Here is a 22,500-nt window from a genome sequence, read left to right on the forward strand (position 1 = left end):
CTCTGAGAACTTGTACCGGCTCCTCCCCAGCTCGCCCCCTCTGAAGAAGCAGCACTTTAAACGCTGCGCCATCGTGGGGAACTCGGGGATCCTGCTCAACAGCGGCTGTGGAACAGAGATCGACTCGCATGATTTTGTCATCAGGTAAAGTATGCATTCTTATAAACTTGCAAGGGCTGCGCTCGGATCAAGGAACCTGCAAGAAACAATACCGCCTGTCGTGCGGCTGGTTGTGAAGGCAACAGGAAGTGTCAGTGCTTCATTCAGTTCCGTGTTGCAGGTGCAATTTAGCTCCGGTGGAGGAGTACTCCAGGGACGTGGGGCTCCGGACCGGGCTGGTGACGATGAACCCCTCGGTGGTGCAGCGAGCCTTCGAGGACCTGGTCAGCGAGGCGTGGAGAGAGAAGCTCCTGCAGCGGCTGCAAGGGCTGAGCGGGAGTATCCTCTGGATCCCTGCCTTCATGTCCAAGGGAGGAGAGGATCGGGTGGAGTGTGTCAATGACCTGATCCTCAAACACCACCTCGACGTGCGGACTGCCTTCCCCTCCCTGAGGCTGCTGCACGCAGTGCGAGGGTAAGAGGGCTGGCAGCCTGTTGTTAATGGTGTACCAGTTCACTTTCATTCCCCAGATCAGTGTAGGGTGTGTTCCAGGACCGCGCACCATAGCCCTGCTGTTGATAAGATTAGGCCATGGCACAGCATTGCCCCTCCGGGGGATTTCGTGCCTGATAGCGGATACTGTTGCTAATGCACATGCTTGTTTAATTGGGTCAATGCGTCTCTGCTGGCCTCTCCTGGGAAGGCAATGTGTGATGATGGCTGTTAAACTTTGACATTTTCTGGAGGAGGCTGCAGATTTATATGAATTAACAAATAACTTACAAAAAATAGGTATAGGTTTGTAGTGATTTTCAGTGGAACACTGTAGTAAGATTGCAGACATTATTTGAAAAGCATAAGGAAAAATGACCCACACACTAGTGAAAAGGTCAGGTCTAGGTTAAAATACCCTTAACATGGCATGTACAATGAGGCTTTTTTCCCATTGCCGCTCCTCTCACACTGTGTGAATGGGGCCTTTCTTCTGCAGTAACAGTGCAGTTACCTCTGGATCAGGCGATCACAGACCCCTGTGTAAAAGAGAACCCGGTCAAACAGACTCCTTGCTGAAGCAGAGCCAGTGTAGAACACGCACACTGCAGCGTTTGTGTTGAAGAGAACAACTGCTTCCTTGTGCTGCAAATAGAGCAGCTCCAATGATTTCCTGGCCTCTGATCTGTACCGGGTTCCAGGGGGTGCTGGCAGCACTGCGGCTGACTCCCTCCAGAGTAAACGAAGTTCTGAAAACACGGGTCGAGGAGCCGCCCTCACTGCAGAATATCAATGCCATAGCTGAACTGACAGCTTTGGACCAAGTGTGCCGCACTATCTGCCTCTCTCGCTCTCTCTCTCTACAATTACCAAGCTAAGAGAAGAAACAAACTGGTCCCTGACCTTCCTCAGCTTTTAGTTTTGTTCACATCTTCCGGTCACCATAACGGCTTCATTGCTACATGGCATTGAGGTTGAATGTGTTTCCATGTAATCCTATATTTAAAAAAATGCTATTTAAACACCACCCATATTAACTGGCACGACCCAAACATGAATATGTGTTACTGAATTATTATTAATATTATTATTATTATTATTATTATACCCTATCAGATACTGGCTGACAAACAAGGTTCTGATCAAACGCCCAACGACCGGTTTGCTGATGTACACGCTGGCCACTCGATTCTGTGACGAGATCCACCTGTACGGCTTCTGGCCGTTTCCCCAAGACCAGGACGGAAACCCCGTGAAGTACCACTACTACGACAGCCTGACGTACGAATACACCTCCCAGTCCAGCCCCCATACCATGCCCCTGGAGTTCAAGACCCTGAGCAGCCTCCACCAACAGGGGGCACTCAAACTGCACATCGGGAAATGCAGTGCAAGGCTATGACTATCAGAACGAGAAGGAAGGATGACCGGCAGTGGGATCGGTGCTGATTAAGGGCACAGCATTGTGTGTTTGTACAGGAGGTTAATCTGTAGACGCAGTGAAGGGAGGTGTTGGTAGTTAGTGCAGTGACAGTGTTTATCTGCATCAGTAGAAATGAAAGTGGATCTGCTGTACTGCTGTTTAGAGTTACACTGGAACCAGCTGCAGGAGGTAATGTGCTGTAAGAAGCATTGAGATCACCATTCAGGAAGGAGAGGTATGCGGGTGAAGGAGCTGATTTGGTTGGTTCCAGTCTGTTAGATTTATGGGGGGAGATAAATTGATCATATATACCGCGTAATAGGGGTCTTCCTCCTACACCCCCCAGTTTCCAGGTGTGTGCCTGAACATTCTGATCTGATTTTCACTTTAAGCAGGAGTACATTTGTCCAGTATATTATTGAAAGAGCCTTTGACTGAAGCTGCACCACTTAGCCACCAGGTGGCACATTTCACCAAAATGCAGAGGTTCAGTGCGCTTGGTGCTCGGGAGTCCCAGACGGGTCAAGGTGTTGAGGACCAGCGTTGTCTGCTGTTTTTCAGTTTGTTATTGTTCTCTTATTTAATTCAGTACTAGTTCTGTGTTGCCAATGGGTTCACTGTAGAATAAGTACAGTGTAATCAGCACAGGGCAAACAAGCACACAGGAATCGTCTGGACTGCAGTGACTGAAGAGGTAAGCCAAACTGATTGGCTTGAACCGGCATATCATTATTGTTAATGTTGTTGTTATTAAATTACAATGTTTTAATTCGTGGGCAGAATAAACGTGTCCTTATTTTAAGTTTTGAATAAGGAGGAGTTTGGTTTGAGGCTCAATGATACATACGCTGGTGTCTACACTGCTGCTCCAGAAAGTGGCAGAGGATAAAACACAAGACTTGCTATCCCCCTCCTGTGGAATAATTCCATGATGCAAGCACTTCCAGTAGAAAATAGGTGGTATATTTGGTATGATGCAGCAGTGAAAGATGCCAAATGCCCTAATTCACGTGATGCCTAAAGGATTGATTCTTGTTTGGTTGCGATCACTCTACTGCAGTTTTTGCACGTTGTCTTTTTTGTTTGTTTGTTTTTGCGTCACATGCAGATCGTGTCTCTCACCACAAGGTGGCAGCACTTGATAGCAGAAAGAATGTTCATTTTAGAGAAGTGTAAATATGTGTTTATGCTGCTGTAAAATGTGTTTTATACAATAGGTGCAGAACTTTCAGAAAAGTGTATGTAAACGTATTTAAAAACTCAGCTTTGTTAATGAAGTTAATGAAAAACTCAGCTCTTAAATACAAACCTGTTTTTCATTCTAGACTGTCACTATGGAGTGAACTTTTCCATTCTAGAATGTCACTGTGGAATGGACTTTTCCATTCTAGAATGTCACTATGGAATGAACTTTTCCATTCTGGAATGTCACTATGGAATGAACTTTTCCATTCTGGAATGTCACTATAGAATGAGCTTGCTTTTGTTTCTGCTGACGCAGTCCCTGCTCTTTATTTACAATACATCCGTCAGAAGAGTGAGGTCACATCAGACTCCCCCTGAGCTCGTTCCCAAGCAGTGCACACTGCAGTCCCCCCGCGCTCGCTGGCTACGGGGGTCACAGATTAAAGCATGACACAATAGGTAACTGTTGCCATTGGCGTCAGCACATTTACAACACAAGAGCAGTAACACCTCCATTTACAAACAGCTGCAACACAAATTCTTTTTTCCAGTAATAAAAGGCAATTGTTTCCCTTTAGCATCAGCGGCAACATTAAAGATTAAGTATTCGTTGACAAGTGATTTGAATTAATTTGTGTGATTTACACAATCTCCAGTTGTGTCCAGGATCTCATAGTTCAGTGAGTTTAAGCCCCACTCTCTGATGTGTATGTGCGCATTTACTCATTTATATGTTTGCATTCACTTTTTAACCCTGATGCACCCCACAGGCACATCAAACCTCAGTTGCAGTCATGTGATCCATTAGCTCTAAGGAGAGGCTGATGACTGTAGGGTTAATACTTGGAGCCTGTGTGCTGTCTCATTTTGGAAAGGTGTCACATTTCTTGACACACAGTGCAACAAGTAATAGCTAGTGCATCATTTATTGCATTTGTATGATTTTAACACCAGCAGAGCAGCTTTATACTTCATTTTTATGTTCATAAGGGGTCAGTAAATCATTAGATTTAATATGGAACGCTATTCAACCTTGCATTGTTTTATCCAGTTATTGACATATAAATGGTGTTCCACGTGATCACAGCACTAGAGGTAACTAAAGGGCTGTTCAATACTAATCTGTTTTCCCGACTAGATTTTCACTGTGGAATGAGCCCGCCCTTGTTTCAGTGGAGTACACACCCACAGTATAGTGGTATTCAGATCCATTCGCTTGTTTCTGGTTACCTGTTTACCTACAGGAATGTGTCTGTTGAAGGAGGTGAGGGGTCGTCTGCTTACCACCAAGCTTGAGGCTGAGCAAACACCAAGGCATGTCTCAGGTGTGCAGAACCAGAGCCGCTCACCAGAGACATGCAGTGCGTTTCCTCTTCATACTCCAATCTGAGTTGGCATAGGGTTGATTAGATTCTGAAGCAGGCACTTTTAGGGTGGCTGCGTTTACATTACAGAACAAAGACGTCTTAAGAGCTAAGCCATGTCCAAGCAGCTTAAAAGGGGCTAGTGTAAACAGGGTCATGGAAGCACCCCCGGTTTAGCCATGCCCAACAGCAGCTGTCTGAGGGGGTCTGTGTCCGTGCTGCAGTCTTGTAGAAGGATCAGTGGATTTTGCGGTTGTGTTTTACACCATATCGCTCCAGTAAAATGTCTACAAGATTTAGTCAATAAAAGTATGTCATGGTGAATAATTCATAGTTTCTTTTCTGGGACAAAATGCCCCAAAAAGTCTTGTACTTGCGCTAAAGACTTTAAAAAAAACAATTCCCTAAACTGTCTCTCCATTAGTACATTTTTAACACTGCCGTCAAGCCTCTGAAATGCTTATCCGATGCAACACGCCAAAGCTGTGGAATGCAATGCCGGCACCCATTCAGCACACATGGTCAATGCCTCTTTTTAAACTGAACGACTGTTTGTTCAGCATGGTTTCTGCCACATACAGCTGCTGCTTTATTTGCCCTCTTGTTTGCACGGTGTCAGCTAAGTAGCTGTACAAACTCACGCCAATTGTGTTCCTCTGTTCCGAAAAGTCTTAAGACTTTTCCTGTTTAAATATTTCTAAACTAGAAAGGAAATTAGAAAAAGGGGGTGGGGCACTCCCGCTGCCCATTCCCAGTGCCCTACTATGCATTCGTGAAAACATTTTGAAAACTCGCTCAGCGCATCAGGTTATATGAATCCAGATCTCACATGGCACCAAGTCCTGTGATCTCCGAGAAGAACAATGCTGTTTCCTAAGAGGGTTCCTTGGTAAAATGTGAGATTTTTTTTTTTTTTTAGCTCCTGATTTAGTTTAAAATACAGACTGCAGATAATCAACAATGGTCCTGGGTAATTTACAGCATTATCTTCAAATGCAAGCCTGTGATATTTGAATAGAGAAACTTGCCATGACCAAAGCTGTTACACCACATTAAACAAGAATGGTTATTCAGGTCACTGCTTGGAGTCATGTCCTGCATTTAGAACATGGATAAATACTTCAGCGTACCCCCTCAAAGCATGTTAATGATTTCCAAGTTTGCCTGTGCTGTAAAATGTAGATTTTGTTTCCTTTAATAATGCTATCTTCATCTCTAAATCTTAAGTGAGTTTTACCCTTTTGCTGTAGGAGCAGCACTGCATATCACTTAGTCATTTATTAATTTTTATTTGAATTAGTTCTTGTTTCAACTGAAGTTAAATGAAAAGGGTTGAGGATAGGGAGCTGATATCTGTTATATCTCTATTTCCAGTGATGGGATGTTGTTATAGATTTAAAAGCTTTTTGCATGAGTTAGACAGGTCTGAATTTGGGATGGGTATTGGAACCAGGAATCAGCCCCCGGGCCCCGCCTCTAATACATACTTCCACAGAGCCATACTGAATCCAGAGAGAGATATCCATAGAACAAGTAGTACACACTGATAGTGCAGAGATTCTGTTTATTACAGACATTTTCCATTTGTTCAGTACAAAATAACACACCACTCGACCGAGCTTTAAATAACTAAGACCCAGAGGAGCTTCTTGAATATGATGTACTTGGCATCTTAAGGACAGGTACCACTGTTTTCCAATGCTGATCCATTCAAAAAGGCCAACACTAGCAACTGTCCCGTCACCTTTATTTATTATCAGCGAGTATATAGGTTGATTGATTAGGAGAATTTAATCAACAGGTAAAAATAATTTATTGGCAATGTATAATGATCGCAGTTCAATCAAGGAACCAGAAGAAAATAGGCAGAAACCACGTTTCAACACACAGAGATACTGGGTTTGTGCACAAAATAAACTTACACTAGACACAAGATACACAGTGGTACACAAACAGTACAGGACGACATCGACAACACGCAGAGGGAATGATCTCTTTAATTCAATTTAGAAACCTACAGCCGTCTGCTCTGTGAGGCATCTTAAAATATTCAACATTAATCCCATGAATGATTTTAATAAGGGTGAAACAGTTTGGTACAAAATAATGCATGAAAAACGATATATTTGAAGCGGCTACAGCAAACATTATCTGGGAAGAAGGAACACAGTGTCATAGTGTTTCTCGGTTACTTCCAATAACCATGTATGTAGTAGTTTACTATGTCTTAATGCATCACTCAATGCAATGCTATGAACAGACACCTGAACAGGTGGAACAAAAACTTCAAAAGGAAGTGTAACAGCATTATATTCACTTACAATGAAGATAATACAGACATGTCTATAACAAAATATAATAAACAAGATACTCCAGTTATTGAAAATATATAAATTCCAGTTTGTTGGTGGTTGATATTAGAAAAGGAATGTGGCTAAAAACACCACACAGCAAGTCAAGAGCTTCAGATACCACTGAGCCTGCCCGTGGGCGATGTCAGAAAAATACGCTAATGAATCTACTTCATATTGACAGGAAGAGTGGAAAACAAGAACCAGCAGGCTCATGCTAATGGGCTCATGCTAATGGGCTGGAGCACATTGCTGTACTGGCACTCCACAGGAGAAAGGGTGTGGGAATTACTTGAGCAATCATTAATCTATTCAGTGTTTTAGACACAACAGTTTTTACCGAAAATTAACTGAACGATCAAAGAAAATTCCAATCCTACACGAGGAATGCAACCCAAACTTAATCGAACAGTGTTTCTGATTAAACCCAGTGACTGAGGGCACAGCCGTGTTTATGTGATTACTGTTAACTACTGTGTTTACAGCCATGCAGTTTTGCAAACAAGCAATGAAAGAACCATACGAAATAACACTACAGTTTTAGCAACTTTTTGCTAAACTTTTTTTTAGCAACTATTTCATCCATGTAAATTGCAGCAAACTCTCATCAAACACTTTGGCAATATTTTGTTTAGAAAGAAATACTAAAGCTTAGTTACTAAAATAATTTCACAAGCACACAATCTAAAACTGCAGCACTCAAAAGAAACCCACACCACCTTGAAAAAAAAAAAAAAAGATAATGCTTAACATTAGATTTAAAAAAAAAAAAACAGCATGGCACATATTGCATCACCATTACTGAATCCCTGTGTTAAGGTATCCATCTGGCTGTGTTGCAGGATACTCTAGCAGGGCTCTTCAATGATTACCACAGTGAACTTCAAGGTTACTTAACTGGCAGGGAGGGCTGCCAAGAGAAGGTCTTGGGAGAACGTTACTAGGTAAGTTTTTGGCATTACAGCGACTGAAACATCCATAGCAGCGTGGTGACATCATGTTACCCAAGAACAGCAGCAGCAGCAGCATAGCAGGTGCTGGCTGGATGGACAACCCAGCAGGTCGTTACAGAACTAGCCTTGAGGTTCTGCGAGTCCACAGGTTACTGAAGGGATCCAGAACACAAAGCACTTCAGCGGTTCAGAACTGTGCACGACAATCCTTAAATAGGTACCTTGCCACATAACTTCCCCAGTTCATGATAAGGCAACATTCTCTTGTACTAATTCAAAAAGATTTAAAGATCTAGTTTCCTAGTGAAATTCTAACAATCATCAGCCCTAACTGCAGCTTTATAGAATAGCTCCCAATTATTCGCAGTCCTAATAATACAGACTTGGTGACCCCCTTTAGTGCGGTTCTCTTCTATACAGGAATCTACATGGGGCACCTTGTACAGTTTTACATACACAGTTAGTGGTTAGTAGATATGGGATATTCTATACAACAGAATATCCCATAATCAAAAGTCAGATTCAAATTACAATATTTAACATTTATCATACTCTTTAATTTATAGCATTTCTCACACTTGTATACAGAGACAAAATAAGATTATATATACACACACACACACACACACACCACCTTTATACCCCTATGCAAACAATTATTTTTGTTCAAATGGGATTAAGATCTTTTTTTTTTTTTTTTCATGTTGTGTATGTACTGTTTCTGATTAACATTTACTGTTTCTAATGAAGGGGACCAGTAGGCCAGTATTTCATTGACGACCAGGTTACCTACAGCCTAACCTTACAGGGGGCAGCCTAACCTATTTGTTCCATTAGTATTATACACCTGCCTGTCTGGAGATTAACCTGAGATTTCATGTCAACTGTGTTTCTTTTTTTATGACAGATACTTCATTTGAACATATCTTTACAGCAGTGTAATGTTGAGGATAATAAACAGAAAACTCAAGTCGTTTGTTTTGTGCCAGAACGCAGCAGTGGAGTGACTTTGCGGGGGCCGGCTCAGTTCACGCAGCCCTCTTCACCTGAAAGAAATGGAATTAGAAATGTTGAAGCAATGCATCAGCTGCTCTCTACTCGTCTGCAACATTAAGGTCAAACCTTTACAAAACTGCCCAAAGAAGGCACAAGAGTCTGTCTATTTCAATGTGGTTTTACGAGTTTTATAAACAGCACATTACGCAATACCAAAGTCATGCGATCCACATGACATTTGGGATTTATAACAACTGTCAGCAAAAGCCCCTATTGATCATCACTGAACACCATGGGTTAGCGGGCTGCAGTACCTGAGAACAGACACGCTTATGTAACAGTCAGTGTGGTTACATACACACAGGAATTTGTTTTGTGAAAATAAAGAGTTGTTAAGATGACATTATTGGATTACCTTTTCAGAGTACATTTCAGAAAAGCTGCTTCTGTGCATGCAGCTGCCACACTGCTGGACTGTATTCTTTTCATTGAATACGTTCAGAGGGGACCGAAACTCAGTGTTAATCCACAGGGCTGTAGCTCTGAATCTCTCCACAGCCGAGCACTTCCACCAAGCGGCTTGACAAACAAGAAACTGCATCTCAAGAAGCCTTTTCTCAATTCCAAGTCTGCAGCTGAACCTATGTGAATTCCTCTACAAACCTCACCCATTAGAAGAGTCTACCTCAGCCAAGCTTCAAGAAACATGTGAGACAGTGTAGGTTAGAAAGATCTGTAAACAATCTTAAAGGGTCGTTGTGGGGTTGGAGGTCAAATCAGGAGTATAAAATAATCGTTGAGATGCCAGGTTCTGCTTGTATCCCTTTGATAGCCATGCTGGGGTTGGCGAGGGGGTGGGCGCAGTACAGTCATCTGCCCTCCGGGTCTCTGGTCACTTAGCCGGTATTCAAAACACCATCAGCTGACTCTCTCCTCACTTCTTGGCCGCACAATATATTCTTTCTAACACACCGATGCAGCTTGATTCTGACTGCTGTTTAAAACAGTTTATGTTTTAATAAAAATGATATGCAAGGACAAATAACTTAAAAATGCACAAACCACCACATCAGATCATTCACATCTACACTTGTTTCATCATTTGGGAATAAAAGGGCCATTTTCTACCACAGCTTACATAGGCTGCAAAATGATATGACTAACTGAAGAAGTCTAATGCTTTAAAATTACCTTAAGGCGTTAGCCAAATCATTTGTCTACTAAGCGCCAAAATACCTGGACTTTTAATGCGAGTATTATATATGAAGCATCGGGTCCAATGCTAGTCTTAATTTAATTTAAAGAGAATGTGGCTTTAAAAAGAACTGGGGAGGAGGTTTAAATAACAAAGTTAAGAGCTGAGAATGGATAAAATGCACAAGCAAAACAGGACAGAGGGGATTGGAAAGGAAGTGTGTGCCAGAGCAGAGAACAATGGCTAAGGAAGGGCAGGGCACAGTCCAGGACTAACAGGATCTGTACAAACACTGCTGCTTAACTCCTGCAGTCCCGGGTCTCGTGTGCATTCACAGCCAGCGAAGTGACCGCATGTCGTTTGCATTGCACACAATGCGATTAGGTTCCTCCCTGCAAGAGCAGGAACTCAATGCAGGATTCGAAACAAGCCTCTCACAATGGATATGCAGGCTGGTAATGTTTTTCTAATGTTGTACACAAATAACTCAGTGATGTCTGTTTTGATCAATTTTCTAAGCCTGTAACATTTTTCAGATTGTTGAAAGAGTCGGGGCTTCAAATAAATATTTTAATAAAAGGTGCTTCATTTTTGGGCTAATCCAGCATGATTCTGCGAAAACCGTTACAGTTTGAATAACAAACATGCGGTTTTAAAACACAAGAGAGTGTGGCTCACATATTAATGGACAGCTTGTGGTCGTTTTGCAATGATTAGAACAGGCCACCTATCAGACTGAAAAGTAGCTCTAGAACAACTTGTTACACACTCAGAATTTACATACACTGTATCAAACTTCTATTGGCTCATCTACCAACAGGCAAGCCTTTGTTTTACTTGATAGTCATTAAGAACAACATTCTTGAATAGAACCCACATATAGCGGCACACAGTGACAAAACGCTGCAATCGGCAAAGCCCGTGGCAATGTGAACACATGCTGCCTGACACCTCAGCTCTATTCTGCTCCTTTAACATTCAGTGCGGTAAAATATTTGCTGCTGGTAGGGATTGTTGTAAAGGGCAGTTGGTTTAAAAGTACGTCAAAAAAAAAAAAAAAATTTAAAATAACGACAACGACAAAAAAAAAATTAAAATAAACATTCATTACAGCTTACAAATAGTTTACAAATGTAGTATTTGATAGCAACAGGTTATTCTTGAAAAGGCTTTCTGGGAGGAACGGTTTTTAGCTCGTTCCTGGCAGCTGGAGTCATGCGGGAGCCCGCAGGTGGTGCCGATGTGAACCCTACCTGTATTTCACATCAAAGAGAGTGGAATCCTCATCTTCATCGTTATTATCTCCATTCAAAGGAGCCATTTCCACTCGCTCCGCCGGCGTTGTGATGAGGTCATACTTGCGCGTCTTTCTTATCTTTCTTCCAGACCTATTTTTACAAAAAGTCATTAAAAAAAACACATGAAAAACGTGCACATTCGGTTCCTCCTTCTTGTAAAAACAAACAATCGAATGCTGCATTTAAGAATAATGAAACATATACCAAACCCGAAGCCTGACAGCTGCTACAACTGAGAGAGATGCATAAACATGCGGTCTGTCTGGGTCAGGGAGTAAAATGCGCATATTCGATGAGTGAATGTATTGTTATGATGCTTTTGCCCTTTAATTACATGAATTATTTAGCAAGTGTTTAAAGCAAACGCGACACTGTGCATGTATGAGTGCAGAGTCGGGCAGCAGATCAAGCCACTCCTGAGTTTAATCTGACGCACCTGCTTCGGCCTCACCTGCAAACACCTGTCATGCTAAAACTGAAATGACTCCAGCAATGACTTACTTGCGTACTTCCACCCTTCTCTAAACATTTAACAATCATACTGTACGTATTCCTTCCGAAGCTATGATTCTATATTAATTCATTTTCATATATCTTGGTAATTGTTATGATAAAGTATTTTCTATATTCCAAGGGTAACCGCTAATAACCTGGGGCGACCTATCTGTTCTTCAATCACCTAAAACCTGTATTGGTGCTTCACAAGAGTGTGTTTAGCATACAAATTCAAGGAAATTTGACAGGACCCGCTGCTGTAATGTCACTGTAATTGATAAAGGACACTTAAGCCTTGAGTTTGAAGCAGCAACCCTCCCGCACGACGCACGAATCATCCAGAAACACGCAGGCAAACGAAAGAAAGAAAAGATGAAACCCCTAAAACAATGTGCTGTTGGAGGAAGTAACAACCTTGATCACAGCAGAGACATGAACTACTTTTAAGGAAAAATTAAATATAATAACAGAAATGTTTACTGCCACTATATATACGAAATATATTTACGAAATGTGTCTTTAACATCAGGTTACAATGGCAAGGCTGGGGGCATATAGTTATCACACGAATAATAATAATAATAATAATAATAATAATAATAATAATAATAATAAGAATAAATCTTACCTGAACACTTTAACAACCAAACAAGCGATAAGAAAAGCGGTGAAGCCGCATACGATAAACACAATATTTTTCAACGTGGGAAGGTCTCTCAAGATAGTAGAAATGTTGTCCCCGAAGGGAAACGTGTACGTGGAGTTGGTCTGATCACTGCTATTCTCCAGAATTGATGCTGCTGAAGAGTTCCCTGCTGAGGTCGGCAGGGACCCCAGGACCCCCCACGTACCAACTATTACCAATATACAGGTAAAATAGAAAGGATACATTTTTACGCATGAAATTGTCTATACCTTCTTGTATTTGCAAATTAGTTCTCGTTATCTTTTTTTTTTTTTTTTTTTAATTCAACAAAATAATCTCCGTGTGTAGACTTCAGTGTCTGACTTGTCTTTAGTCTGCATTAATGGTGTGACTGTTCATAAGCATGTGTTGTCTAAAGGACGACTCGCCTCCCGCAAACGAATGTGTCTTCAATTATTAAAAATCAGTTCGCGTTTTCTCTGCTGTGGTTAGCCTCCGGTCCAGGCGCTCTCTTTGGCTGCTCAGTCTGTCCTCACTCTACACGTAGCGATGTTAATGGGTTTTATGTGCTACAGCAGCATGTCCTCAAATGCTGCCCTTCATTTTTTTAACAAATAAAGGGACATGTGACTTGTCTTCGTCCGGAAGTGTTCTTGCACAACGTTGCATTCTGTTATTTGTTGTGTATCAGCGTAGGCGGCGCCAGGCTTACGTTTACTGTGCAAAGCGAAGGCTTATCAAGACGAAAGAAACCATTAGTAATCTTGTCTTAATCGTGTCTTGTGTTTAACCGAGAACGGCACCGCATTTAAAATGATGCCGTCTGTTTAAACTAGAAACAGCACAGCACCCTCTAATCTTGCTACCCATGGTTTTCCTCAGCTTTTACTATAGAGAGAGAGACGATACACACAGACTTGTTCGAAGTACAAATTGTATATTTCATGTTGCCTCTTTCTGGTATTAAGATCACGGCTGTATCTTTGGTGCCTTTTAGGCGTAGATGATTATACCGCAATGACAGTCCGGGATCACGAAGGGTCCGTATGTTTTTAACTGCTGTTATGTGTTTTCACCCTCATTAATGCTCCTGTGTTATTTCACCCCTGGGAGGATGGAGGCGCAAAGAGCGTGTTTCTGTATGTTCTCCTGGTATAATGACCCCCACACTGGCTGGTGCTATTGTAACATGTCCAGGGCCCTGCAGCTCACAGGTCAGGCAGATCCAATACAGCGGCAACAAAGATGTTGCGGTTGAATTTGTATTTATTTACTGTGACGCGGTAAACCAGACCTTTACTATGGAACATGCACCACGAGACAACCCCAGTCAGTGCGTGTCAGATAAATTAGTAATAAGTGATAAGTGACGATGATGCTAATATTTAGACCACGTTAGTAATCTACCCTGGTAAATTCTACAGTGATTTTGCGCTTTCCCATGGTTATATGCATTTAACAGGGGAGCCAGTCACAAGCATTTCCTCAAGACTTACTTCACTCCTGCCTGGGAAGCAACGGCACTGATCTTTAAATTCATGTGCATCAGCGGAATGAGCCCCGTTAATGCGGATATTAAAAGATGAAGAACGCTGCAGTCCTGTAATATATGAATCAGATTTGTCCTGGGTTTGTACTGCATGTAATCATATTAATATGTGGGACTCTAAATCACCCTGTGCACAGCAGCTGCTTCTAAAACATGACAACACTTGCACGTTCAAAGGCGTTTTCCAATTCAGTTGCCAAAAAAAATCTATTCATAACCTCCTTTAGTTTTGCAAGGATGCATCTGTGCTAACAGTATCCTTTTCTCCTTTCTTGGGTGTAAACCCAGTCCGTCCTCTTCTTTCAGTGAAGGGCTTTCCTCTTTCGAATGGGCTTCCTGTAATCTCTGAAGTTCTTAACACAGAAGAAGTAAATGATGTGATCACGATCACCAATAATAACTAGAAACTGGAACATGGATCTGCTGGTTTGTTTTGGGTGTTTTTATTATTATTATTATTATTATTATTATTATTATTATTATTATTATTATTATTATTATTGTGAATGCTTAGATTTTGACAGAGTGAGAAACATACTCTAATGACTGTTGTTAAAGAATTCTCCAGTTTCAATATGACATTATAGAGTAAGTACCTTCACAATACATTAGAGTACATGTTAGTGTCCCTTTACCTTTTGATAACGTTTACAAACATTCTGATTGGTTCTTATTGTAATTCCAGATTGCTTCTTATTGTAATTCCAGATTGGTTCTTATTGTAATTCCAGATTGCTTCTTATTGCAATTCCAGATTGCATCTTATTGAAATTCCAGATTGGTTCTTATTGCAATTCCAGATTGCTTCTTATTGCAATACCAGATTGCTTCTTATTGTAATTCCAGATTGCTTCTTATTGTAATTCCAGATTTGTTCTTTTTGTAATTCCAGATTGGTTCTTTTTGTAATTCCAGATTGCTTCTTATTGTAATTCCAGATTGGTTCTTTTTGTAATTCCAGATTGGTTATTTTTGCAATTACTTAACTTAAACTTTGATAAGTCTGTTAAAGTGCTTTCACCTGTGTTAAGGAACTGCTCTTCTGTTCTTTTGCCTGCAATAGGCATATAATGTGTCGTCTCTGAATTGCAAAAAGTATCTTTATTTGAGTGAGCGCCAAGACCATCTATCTAGTGCTCAGCTGAGGATATGTAGCAATGCAATCGGAATCTTGATTGATCCATAATACTCCAGATGATCTCTCAATGCCTCTGGGTCTTATTTCTGAAAAATGGGGGGGGGGGGGGGTAATCTAGCCTGTGGGATGTCTATGGCAGCCGTAGGCAACTCAAATTGAAGTGCAGCTCCTAAAGTCAGAAAAAGCACTTGATAAAGATCATCAGTTTAATAAAAAAAAAATAATAATAATACGCACAGTAAGAAATGGAAAATAACAGTTCAAAAATAACTTGAAGCATCTCAATTAAAATCTGTAGTATGTAACATTTAGCACAAAAAGACACTCTGATGATTCGTTTGCTACAGCAGGTCATTGAAAGGTCTGCTAGTCTTTACCAACAGTGGAATCGCTAAACCTTTCTCTCTCCTCCTGCTGAGATTCGAGACCTTGTTCTGGTTTTCAGTGAAAGGTCCTATTCTCCTGGGCCATTCTAATCGAAGCGGTGGAAGCAGTCATTTCCACGTCGATTCCAGGAGGAGAAAGGGAATGCTGAGGAGCTCCACCAGGTGGAGTGTGTTGATAGCACCACTAGGTGGCGGGCTATCCCAACTCTCTGGGACAGCGAGTGTAGCACAGCACGCCTCTCGACACAGGTCAGTATCAGACTGCACTGCTGCAGATGAGAGTTTGTAGGGGATTAGTGAATCAGTCTTGAGCTGTGGCTTCCCTTATCAAAGCTGTAGCAGTTTTCCATACTATTAGCACCTTTACTATGATTTTTTTATACTTAAAACATGTTTACCATGCCCAATTTCTGTATGTATTCCATATCTCCATTGACATCTAATTGCACTAATACACAATTTGGAATTACAGTAGCACAGTTATGGCCAGTCTAGTGTTTTACTCAGTGTCTGGTATTGATTTCTGTTTAGCTGCAGTGTTAGGCTAATTGTTTTCTGCTCAGAGTAGAAGCTTTGGGTTTTGCATGTAACATTTCTTACATACCTTCAAGTATAGTAGCCACTCCCATTGTTGGATAGCTTTATTTATTTATTTATTTATTTTTATTCATGCCCTTGTTATGTTTTCAACATAGGAAGCACTTGCATTCAGTGTAGAGCCGTGCACTGAAGAACAAAAAATCCCCACAAGACCGGTTTCCTTGGCAACAGAGGCCTGCATCTAAATTTAGAAATCCTGAGCTGACTGACTTGAAAAATAACATTCTCCCTGCAGTCGTTTTACCTAACATTAACATAACTGCCAAACGCGTTTAGATAGTCAAAATGCAGGCAGACTGCTTCTCAATGCAGGCAAATACATGTAATATATATATATATATATATAATATATATATATATAAACTGGGAGTAGTTGTTGCGGATTGTATAATATAGATATAATATATATTATATATATATATATATAATATATATATAGATATATATATAACCTTATATATATTATATATATATATATTCTCATCACAAGTAGGTTTTTGCGAAAAAGTGAATGAGGATCCAATTATTAATTTCTTTAAAAGGTGTAAAATAGAAATAGTAAAATAACTCCTTGATGATGCAATACTGGAAGATCTTTTTTTTATTACAAGTTTAAATTAGAAACAACAACTGTATGGTTGTTCAATTAATGAATTTGAACTTTCTGTTTGTAATCTTCACAAAACCCGAACACAATGCAATGAATAGGCTCCTATCTCTAACCGCACAGGAGGTTAAATACATCGCCCTCCAAATTTATTTAGTATTTATTTTGAAGTTCTTTTCCAGAAGTCTCTATAGATATAGAAAGGTCTTCTGTAAACCTATTAAGACTTATATATAATATATATATCTATATATAGATAATATATATATATAATATATATATATATATATATATATATATATATATATATATATATATCCATATATATATATATATATATATATACACACATATATATATATATATATATATATATATATATATATATATATATATATATATATATCGTTTTCTTGGGGTTAGGGATTATATAAAAAAAAAAGGACACTGTCCCTTTAAGAGAAATACTGCAGTAATCTTCCATCATGCAGCAACTGCCAACGTGGCAGGAATATTGTGAAAGTGAGGCAGCATGGGAGAGAGCTGAGCCCTGATCCTATTACCGTTGCCTAGATATTGAGGTCGGTATGCAGGCCACAGCATTATGTGGACTGGAAGAAAAAGTCAAAACGAATCTGCAGGAGAAAGCCTCACAATATTGCAGTTACAGTATCTCTTTTCAGTTTTTCTGCAGGTTACCCCCCCCCCCCCCCCCCCCCCCCACACACACACACACACATTACTAACCCAGCACAAGTTTCCGTGGCAACTTTTCGTTTAAAGCAGGGATTTCAGCCTTTTTTTTTAAACCGCACCTTTTCTGTCTATAGTTTTATAGTTATAGTATTCACTCGACTGAATGGTACCACAGTTGCAATAAAAAGGCAGAATATTCTGATTAACACATTTCGTTTTTTTAAATATATAATGTATTCACAACAGTTTGAGACTGGCACAGTGGTGGTTTAGAACAGAATATCAAATAGTAGGCTTAATTCTTCAGCCTTTTCATTGCGTGTCCTTGGATGCACAGAATTGAAAGACTGTATTTCGGAATCTATTTGGAAACACTATTCACTTTCTATTCAGCAAAGTTATTGTAAAAAATACAAAACTGTGCACTGTAAATGCTTATCACCCTACCATTTACTACCCATCTCAGCATAATTATGTGCCATTTAAAATGATTACAATGTCAAAAACATTAATCTAACGACAAAACTATAATAACTTTGATATTATTTATTTTTCTATTAAAGCCAGTATAATAATGTTAATAAATTATAATAACCAGTGTAAATAAAGCCAGTATAATAATCAAGTATGGAAGTGACAGCTTTATTAATAGTTTTTTTTATTTATTTATTGTTTTTATCTGCGTTTCACTTTGAGCCGCTAAACAAAAGTGAAATATTTCTCCACAGTGGTTTATATACAATATATAATACCTTTAAAAAGAATCTATTCAAGATCATTATTTTAGTTAACTTTCACTTCTAGTTCCATTTCTGAGTCGTCTAGTGTACCCCTGGCCCCAGGGGTACGCGTACCCCCTGTTGAAAACTCCTGGTCTAAAGGGTCAGTGCAGAATCTTTTCAACTCTACTGGTACATGCTGACCCACATAGTGCTCAACTGACAGCAGAGTGAGTGCCATGAGAACCAGGTTTTATTTTACGTGGAATACAATGGATTTACTTGACTGCCTTCTGTAACAGTTTAGCTTTATGTTTCCATTATGTAACTTAGAAATGAAAAAAGGCAAAATGGGTGAATAATACATTTTAAACATAAAACACCATGATGCATATTATTAAATATGTATAGAATGTACATTTATTTTTTCTTAATGTTAAATATAGCTTTTTTTAAAAGTTTCCTTTTCTATTTTTCATCCTGTATCAGTTTTGCGGACAGTGCCACATACAAGGCACGCACTCACTCACTCACTTGCTCACTCGCTCACTCACTCACTCACTCACTCACTCACTCACTCACTCTTGTTGCTAGGCAGAGTTTGTTTTTCTGCAGCACTCAGTGACCAAGAAGAGGTTTTACATCTTGGATGTGATTGGTCATTGGTGGGGTGGAGTCCGTCTCTGTAGTGCTTCTGCTATGAGGTTTAACCCTTGTATTGTGCCTGTTTGAACTGAATCTTCCCACACAGCGTGGGCTCATAATTGCAGCCTGGCACTTTGTTGTTTTGGGTAGTTACTGACTGTAGTAGGTGTAACAAACGTAGACATGCAAAACCTGTTTTAAATACGTCCCTTCGAAGACAACAATCTTTAAAGAAATAAATGTTCTAAAAAACAAATTCAGAAAAAAAAAACCTAAGGTAGAGGTGGATAAAGGACCTTATTTTGACAATATGGTGGACATTGATGTTGTTGTTGTTGTTGTTGTTGTTGTTCTTATTATTTTCTTTTACAACATGCAAACTTGCAAGCTTGCAAACCTGTATGATAAGCAGACTCTCTGAAGGGCCCTGTCTGTAGGTCACAGAATTCTGGAGCTGCAGATCTGTGGAGCCCCAGTTAGTTATGAGGCCAATAGAGGGGTCATACTGAAACACGAGGGTGAACCATGTTTTCTAAATAAGCAGCACTCTCCAAGTGAGTCTTTAAACGGGAGTTATGGGCTGGTTTCATTGTCTTTATTAAACACGCCATGTGCCTTGTCAAATGGGCCCCCTTGTGTCATACCCACCGGTTGTTATGCTTCTTATCTGTGCTCTGATTCTTGTTATGGTTGAGTTTGGTTCCCGTAAGAGGAAAGGAGCTTTTTCTCATTTTACTGGTTTAACATTTTTAGGTAAGATGCATGCAGATCAATTCCTACTTTAAGAATCTCACACAGGTTTGCAAAAAAAAAAAAAAAAAAAAAAAGTTTCCCAGTCATGTGACACATTCAGGTCCTCGGGAACTAGCCATTGCCTTGGTTTAAGGTCATCTTGAGGAAAGGGCTTACACTACCAGGTGCTCAAGGATGCTGTGTGCCCTTTGTTCCCCCATGTAATCGTTGTGTCAAAGTATACATGTGAGAAGCACATATTCATGCACCAGAGTTAGCATGTAGGAGGAATTAAAAAAAAAAAAAAAAACTGTACTGTACTGTTGCTAGTGACAACAAGAATGTGTAGCTGTATAATGGACCCACTGCTCATTTCAAACGGGCTCTTGTTAATGGGACGTGATTCGGTCGGTAGCGCACTTGAGATTAGGTTTATATATTTTAGGCAGAGCGCACTTTGAACCAGGGCCACCGAAACAGTATTATTTATAAAGCCGACTGCTCTTCAGCAAGGCTAGTCTATATTTTCACTTTGTTGACTCGTATATTGTAACATGAAATTAAATGTATGCATGATTATTTGCTATCGCCTGTGAAGTCCCCTAGAGGATTAATCTTGATGTTTTTTTTTTGTTTGTTTGTTTGTTTTTTCAGGTTAAATATTTCTAATACGTATAAAATACCGTGGTGTGTACATGTATGTGTATACGTCTACCCTCATTAATACATGTATTTGGTTAAAATATTGAAATAAATAATTTTTCGAAACACGCTATTGTACAGGTGAATTCTATTTTCAAATTTTAATAAAATGTGTTTTAATATGTGTTTGTATCGGGGGAATCGAGCAGATACAGGGAGAGAACAAAACAATACAAAAGAAAAAAAAAAAGGTACCGACTAGTTAAACCCACAAAACTAAAGCTAGTGTAACAAATCAATAAACAGGAATGCAACAGCCGACCTCTCTCTGCGGGACCCGGTGACTGCTCCGCGCAAAGACGGCAACTCTTGCAAAGGAAAGCTGCGCAAGATTTAAACAACAACTGACCCACAAGCGTAATCTGAGGTAAGTAACCGCGCTTACAAAATATACTATTTTATTACTTATTTCAACAAGGCTGCTTCATTCAGACGACTACATAACAGAACGAAGCTAATACTACGATAAACAAGAATGTATATATTGTTTTTAGTAGACTGTGAAATCAAGGTGGGCATTGCAGTTGGCATAGGGCAGATGAATTGCCGCTCGGCATCTATTGATTGTGAATGTAATTGTCTTCGTTGTTCTATCGCAGGGTTCTTATTTATTAATTTTTTGAGTATGGGGTCGTTTAAAATATATCAAAAGGCAAGTACGTTATTTTCTGCGCAGGTAAAATAAATACATAATATAAATAAAGACAATAATCTTCAGTAGCCGAGTTGACGTTGTAGCCAATCGCTGAAGTGATGGAGGGGGAGCTACCCAGCATCCCTGTGTTCTGGAGGAAGTTGTGTTGGGTTTGCAGTAAAGAGAAGGGCAGCCCGTGTTGGTGAGCCGAGCAGAAGCAGCAGAGGCAGGGGGAGGACGCTCCTCACAGGCAGGATCACGCACACCCATAGCACGAAATGGCAGGGACAGAAAATAACGAAAGAACAAGTAGATCCAGCGGGGAAGCAAACGGGGCAGAGCGCAGGGGAGAAAGAAGAATCGTTTCAGCCAAGTTAGGGTAAGACATTTAAAAAAATACTGGCGATTTAAACTCGGAACAGGCGTGTGTTAGAGATGTGACAATATGGTGGAAAAGAGAGAAGGTTCTTCAGCCGTGTTTAAAATGGCTATGGTGAGGCTTCAGCCAAGAGAAGAAAGGCAGCATTTAAATGTGCTTTTCCAGACCAACGACATATCATTTAGATGCCGAATTTTTGAAGAAAAAAAAAGGTTTATTTTAGATGTTACAGAAACTGAAAAGAGAGAATATTATTTGGAAGGAAAAAGGTGCAAATTTTGAAGCTACGCATTTTTAATGTGCTTTGTCCTTGAGAAGAACAAAATGCCCTTGTCGGAATTGAAACAAAAAAAACAGTAAAAATAACGATAGCAAAGCAGGAGAGCTTGTTAAACAGTAACTTTGAGAGATCTTTTCAGTTATGGACAAAAAAACACTAGGATTTGCAACAATTATTATTATTATTTTTTTTTTTTTTTTTGTAAATAATTGTTACATTTTATGTAACCTTTTTATATTTTGTTACAAAATAATAATCGAGGATATGAATTGTGTTATCAAAACCTGGTTCAGACAGCATTGATCTTAAGAAGCCTACAGAAGATGTTTAAGAATAACTTTTGAATCTTCGAATTGTTTTAGATTTAAATGTATTTTATTAAAATATGGCCAATACAAATAACTAATTCAAAGACTTGTATGAATGTTATTTGGACTGTGATATTTGGGGAACTGTTATTCATTCAACACCTTTTTTGTTTTGTTTTTTTGTTTAAAAAAAAAAAGAAAATATGTTCTTTTGGGGGGAAAATGTATGGGTGTTGGCTTTTAACTCTTTATTCCCCAATTGAAGGGGAAACATACTTTATATTATTTTATCTTACTATCATTCTGGTTGTTTACTCAAGATTTTAAGGAAAAACATTGGTATATAGACAGAATAAATAGTTTTATCACAAAGTAACAAATTCATGTGAAATAAACAAATAAGATTTTAGTATGGGGAAATTAACCTTATGCACTTATGAAACTCTTCACATACACGTTTCCCCCTATTCAGATAAGACTTCTATTTCAATACATTTAGTGTGGTTGCTTTCTTAAACGTGAATTCAAGCAATATGCATTTGAACTTGTTAATTACGTTGTGAATTTGGTTCCAGTCGTGTTTTATTTTTCCAACAGAAAAACAGTGCTTTTTTGTTCGTCTTAAGA

At 39.6% G+C, this 22,500-nt stretch overlaps 2 protein-coding genes and 1 long non-coding RNA gene across 6 annotated transcripts in view; 2 read left to right on the forward strand and 1 right to left on the reverse strand.

The window, feature by feature from the left end:
• Positions 1-3,259, forward strand: part of LOC121298545 (alpha-2,8-sialyltransferase 8B-like) — a 5,732-nt gene extending 2,473 nt beyond the window's left edge. The window contains exons 4-6 of the mRNA XM_041225671.1: positions 1-144; positions 281-574; positions 1,709-3,259. The exon at positions 1-144 is cut by the window's left edge and continues 114 nt beyond it. Of these exons, the coding sequence (XP_041081605.1) occupies positions 1-144; positions 281-574; positions 1,709-1,994 (724 nt within the window). The 3' untranslated portion in view covers positions 1,995-3,259. The remainder of the gene's footprint in view (positions 145-280; positions 575-1,708) is intronic.
• A 2,852-nt stretch (positions 3,260-6,111) lies between these two features.
• On the reverse strand, positions 6,112-13,143 carry LOC121299161 (membrane protein FAM174B-like). The gene is made up of 3 exons (XM_041226747.1): positions 12,481-13,143; positions 11,313-11,447; positions 6,112-8,914 (listed from the first exon to the last, which is right to left on the reverse strand). Exons 1-3 carry the CDS (start codon positions 12,741-12,743, stop codon positions 8,911-8,913), a joined length of 402 nt encoding a protein of 133 aa, XP_041082681.1. The 5' UTR covers positions 12,744-13,143; the 3' UTR covers positions 6,112-8,910.
• Positions 13,144-14,458: 1,315 nt separating this feature from the next.
• LOC121299065 overlaps positions 14,459-22,500 on the forward strand; it is a 16,209-nt gene continuing 8,167 nt past the window's right edge. The window contains exons 1-2 of one of the 4 annotated variants that reach the window (XR_005947356.1): positions 14,459-14,473; positions 20,519-20,639. This is a non-coding gene — a long non-coding RNA (uncharacterized LOC121299065). Of the gene's footprint in view, positions 14,474-15,805; positions 15,821-20,333; positions 20,640-21,030; positions 21,286-22,500 lie in introns of those variants that run through there. The other 3 variants (XR_005947357.1, XR_005947355.1, XR_005947354.1) reach the window with 3 other exon arrangements.

The sequence above is a fragment of the Polyodon spathula genome, chromosome 24 (genome assembly GCF_017654505.1).
Source record: "Polyodon spathula isolate WHYD16114869_AA chromosome 24, ASM1765450v1, whole genome shotgun sequence".
Classification (NCBI taxonomy): Eukaryota; Metazoa; Chordata; class Actinopteri; order Acipenseriformes; family Polyodontidae; genus Polyodon; species Polyodon spathula.

Coding starts and splice junctions, on each gene's coding strand:
- LOC121299161 (XM_041226747.1), bottom strand. CDS start 12,743: ATGTATCCTTTCTATTTTACCTGTATATTGGTAATAGTTGGTACGTGG. Junction 11,448..12,480: donor TTGGTTGTTAAAGTGTTCAG/GTAAGATTTATT, acceptor TTGTAAAAATAG/GTCTGGAAGAAAGATAAGAA.